The sequence below is a fragment of the Corylus avellana genome, chromosome 4 (assembly GCF_965113065.1).
Source record: "Corylus avellana chromosome 4, dhCorAvel1.hap1.2, whole genome shotgun sequence".
Lineage (NCBI taxonomy): Eukaryota > Viridiplantae > Streptophyta > Magnoliopsida > Fagales > Betulaceae > Corylus > Corylus avellana.
Window position 1 is genome coordinate 16,959,911 of NC_142493.1, and position 4,482 is coordinate 16,964,392.

General features: G+C 36.5%; 1 protein-coding gene across 1 annotated transcript; it reads left to right on the top strand.

The window, feature by feature from the left end:
- The first annotated feature begins 393 nt into the window (after positions 1 to 393).
- On the top strand, positions 394 to 3,135 carry LOC132178133 (brassinosteroid-related acyltransferase 1-like). Its single transcript, XM_059590586.2, has 3 exons — positions 394 to 813; positions 1,860 to 2,324; positions 2,635 to 3,135. Exons 1-3 carry the CDS (start codon positions 394 to 396, stop codon positions 3,133 to 3,135), a joined length of 1,386 nt encoding a protein of 461 aa, XP_059446569.2.
- Positions 3,136 to 4,482: the final 1,347 nt, after the last annotated feature.

Sequence of the window (4,482 nt, forward strand, 5' to 3'; positions counted from 1 at the left end):
CTAATCGTCAACTGGGCTGCCATAATTAATCCATATTTATAACGTAATGTTTCTTTTCGTAACTTGTCTATTTGAGAATGTTCTTAATTCACAATTTGGTACTAGATTTCGGAAAGATAAGATATCTAAAAGTTCTTTTTTCTTCTTTCTCCATCTTTGAATATGGGACCTAGCTCATCCCACTGCGAACTTTTTTAATTGACCTCAAATGCCAACCATTTTCCATTTTCTTCTTCTTCTTCTTCTTCTTTTTTCTTTTTTCTTTTTTTAACTTATCTATCCATGCTTCTGAGCTTATATAAGTGTTGGGTTTGCTCTCTAAGTTTGTAATTAAGAAAGCTTTCATAATTTCTGTAGTGCCCATAAAATTGTCAACCATTTTCTCTTCAAGTCATGGAATTAAGTGTTTTTCTGAAGGAAACAGTCTGTCTCAGGCCATCTGAACAGTCTAAAAGACAAACTATTGAACTTTCTGGTCTGGACAGGATATCTCCGGCAATCCTCTATGTTGTCTTGTTTTTCAAATCTAGTTTAAACTCGGAGGCAGAATATGCTGTTGAGAGAGCCAAGAGAGCTCTCCAGAAGGTTATGGTTTCATGGAATCCAGCTGCTGGGAGGTTTAGAATCAATGAATCGACAGGGAAGCTGCAGATTGAGTGCAACGATGAAGGCATAACCATGATAACTGCAGCATCTGATTCAAGGCTTGAAGAGCTTGGCACGCTGCATGAATACAAAACATGCTATGAAAAGCTCGTTCCTCAGCTTTCTGAAGCTGATGATATATCAAAAAACCCACTTTTTGTTGTTCAGGTTTTAGTTTAATTTGCTGATGAACAACGAAACCCTAGTCTTTACATTATTTTTCAGTAAATTTTTTTAACTCTCGAATAGTTTTTCCTCTAGAAAGTTTCTTTTATGTTAAAGTATTTCTACAAGTCATTAGATACCATTAGTTTTGTGAACTATATGAACTACTCAAATGTTTGCTCATAAAAAAAGAAACCCTAACCCCTTTTTTTTTTTTTTTTGCACAGTTTCCTTCACTCCCCCACTCTATAACATAAAATTAAAGTAACTATTACCATCCCATGTGCACTGGTAATGTCCATGTTTATTTAGGTTAGGAAAGTATCTTTCTTTTCGGTTTTGGTTTTGTTTTTGTATCTTTGTTTTTTATGGTTTGCATGGGTTTCTTTTTGGTACCTGTGGATAAGATTGTGTTTTGGCTTTCCCTGAAGATTGGGAATAGTCTGATTTTTCTGTTGTGTTTGTTAGTTGCTGAGCAACTTCTGTTCCAGTCGGGGTTTTTCCTCTTGCTATAGTAATTTTTTGTGAAATCTTTGCGTTGGAATGAAAATTTTATTCATGAAAAAAAAAAAAAAAGTTATGGAAGTATAGCCTGGATCATGTCTCTTTTGTATTCTTACCCACCTTGTTGGTGCGGATTTACTTTTGTTAAAATCTAGGTTGGCTAATGAAGTGTGAAACCCAAACCCTAGTTTTTCATTATTTTGTTATTATTTTCTGAGATAATTTAGATTTTTAGTAAGTTATCATCTTCTAACCATGTTCAACCTAGAAATTTTAGTTCAGCTTTCTGTGTTCTTCATAGGCTTCTGCTCTAATTATTAAAAGCCTGATAAGCCTTTCCCTCCTGGTAGGGTTCTTATAATTTCACTTTAGATTGAACATCAAGTTACATATATTTACTTTAATAATAATAATAATCAAGTTACAGCCTGTTGTTTTATAGTTTTAGACATCATCATTACTCTATGAACCCACTGAAGCATCATAATTTCTCACTAGAAACTAACCCTAATTTCTCACAATTAATTTACCCTATATATCTGCAGATAACAAGGTTTGCATGTGGAGGGGTTTCTGTTGGTGTTGGAGGAAGCCATGCTTTGTTTGATGGTGTTGGAGCATTCACCTTTCTAGCATCTTGGGCTCATATATCAAGTGGGAAAGATGAATCTGATCTTATTGTGCCCAACCATTCAAGAGATGCGATTTTGAGTGCTATCTATTCTCCTCATCATTCATGCCCTGAAGCTGCTTCAATTTATGAACAACACCATATTACAGCAATTCAAGATCTCTATGATATACCTATGCAAATCATGGCATCGGATGACAGATGTTGGGAATCTGCACTAGTGAAGTTCAGTCGAGTTGATCATTCTCAAGGTGGGCTTGAACTTATTACATTTTGTGTTGACAAGGAAATTGTAGAGACATGGAAGGGACAAGCAATTGAAAGAGGCAACCTCTTCAAGTGTTCTACTTTCGATGTTTTATCTTCACATATATGGAAGGTACGTATCTTTTAGAAGCCGGATTTTCATTGTATAGCTCATTATATTTTGTTCTCGAAAAAAATAATAATGGCATAGAGTACTTAAATATTTTATATCGAATAAATTTGGATAGAAGTTTACTTCGTTTTTATTCATGATATTATATCTGCCGAGAAAGTTAAAGAATGAGAGCCTGAAAATTTCACAAAAAAAAATGTAAAAATTGTTTTCTCACTTATATATATATATATATATATATTACTTTACAAATTTTTGTACTAAAATTGGTAATCATTGTGTGTTGGTGACTGACATTCTAATGATATAGGCAAGAGTAAAGGCTCTTCTTCTACCTCCCGACACAAACATCTGTTTGCAGTTCCCAGTTGATTCCCGAGATAGGTTCCAACCTCCACTTGGCAAAAACTTCACTGGAAATGCGTTTGTTCTTGCCTCAGTTTCTTGTTTGGTGAGAGATCTATTAGAAGAACCTCTTCACAGCACCATTCGGAAAATTCAAGGAGCAAAACATGTAATTACGGATGAATACATCAAACTATACACAAAAGCTCTCGAGTCCTCAAACAAGTTCTTCCCCTCTATGCGAGAGTTGACAATTGTGACTGATTGGTTGAAATTTCCCTTCAGTGCGCTAGATTTTGGCTGGGGAAAACTTTCTAATGCAGCTCTCTTAGCAACTCCTGTCCAGGAAACTGCTTTTCTGATGATGAATCTTGAAGAATCTGGAGGTTTCATGGTTCGGATTGGAATTGGAGGTCAATATGTGCACGATCTTGTTAGCAACTTCAATAACTTCAACTACTACTGATGTATCATGTAGCAGATCACTTCTTTCATCTATGTTTCATATTTGGTTGGGATTTTTAGTCATCAATATGTTCTGTTGTTTTTGTGTAGATTTCAGTGTCTTGTGATTGTTGTTATAATAGCATGTAAAATACTGTTTTTCAGCTTGTAATATATCTTTGATGAATAAAAAATGTGTAATGTTGACGGATAAAATCGCAACCAAAATGAAGAGTTAGGCTTCTAGAGCTCTTTCTTACGCAAGTAGGCTCTAGTTGATCAATTCTATCTTTTTTTTTTTTTTCATGCAAGTTTATTCGTTTTCCCTCATTATACTCCGTATAGAAAAAATTAGGAAAGATCAATGCTAAATAGGGCTGGCAATTTTGACATGACCCACGAACCCGACACGAACGCGACACGAAGTTAACAGGTATTGAGTTTGGCCTTATCGAATTTGGGTCTTAAGACCTGGTTAATTTTCATGTCTGGTGGGTCAACCGGGTGACCCACCAGACCCGTTTTTTTTAAACAAAAAAAAAAACCCTAAACTAAAGCCCCTAAACCTAACCCCCCCAACCCCAAGCCATGCCTCTCTCTCTCTCCAAAACTCTCTCTCTCTCTCTCCCCGAAACTCTCTTCACTCTATCACACTTGGCCTCCTCAGTCCTCACCGGTGGTCACATGACCGTCTTCCGTTCCACTCATTTCTTTCTTGGATCGATCAGCCGCGCCTCTCTCTCTCTACACTCTCTGTCTCCGACTCTTCGGTATCACGATTCACGGTATGTTTCTCTCTCTCTCTTCCTCTGATTTTGTTTTTTCGTTTTCTGTAGTATTTTATTTTTCATTCTCTCACCGTCTTCCGTTCCGCTCATTTCTTTCTTGGATCGATCAGCCTCGCCTCTCTCTCTCTGCACTCTCTATCTCCGACTCTCTAGTATCACAGTATGTCTCTCTCTCTCTTGCTCTAATTTTGTTTTTCATTTTCTATAGTATTTTTCATTTTCTGTACAAATGAGTTTGAGAACTTACCTGTGAAGTGAGGATTTTGAAAGAACCTTGAATGTCTTTATTTCCCCCCCTTGAATCCGTGTGTTATGGAGCCCTTGGAATGTAATTATCAGTTATAGAGATATGACCAGATGCTTGCGTTATTTATTTGCGTGCTGCTTGATTGTCATGTAGTAAGGTGTCATTAATATACTTGCGTTATTTATTTGCATGCTGCTTGATTGACATTAGTTTACTATACAAGTTAACTTTATGGTCAAATGTGTGTGTGGGGGGGCTTTGGATCCAATGGTTTCGTGACCAGGCACAGTCATTCCCTAATGGATAGTCACTATAGGACGGACATTATTAGTGG

Excerpts from the sequence above, each read along its gene's own strand:
- LOC132178133 (XM_059590586.2), top strand. The coding sequence starts at position 394 with ATGGAATTAAGTGTTTTTCTGAAGGAAACAGTCTGTCTCAGGCCATCT. Across the intron at positions 814-1,859 it reads ACCCACTTTTTGTTGTTCAG|ATAACAAGGTTTGCATGTGG; the intron begins GTTTTAGTTTAA and ends ATATATCTGCAG. Across the intron at positions 2,325-2,634 it reads TATCTTCACATATATGGAAG|GCAAGAGTAAAGGCTCTTCT; the intron begins GTACGTATCTTT and ends CTAATGATATAG.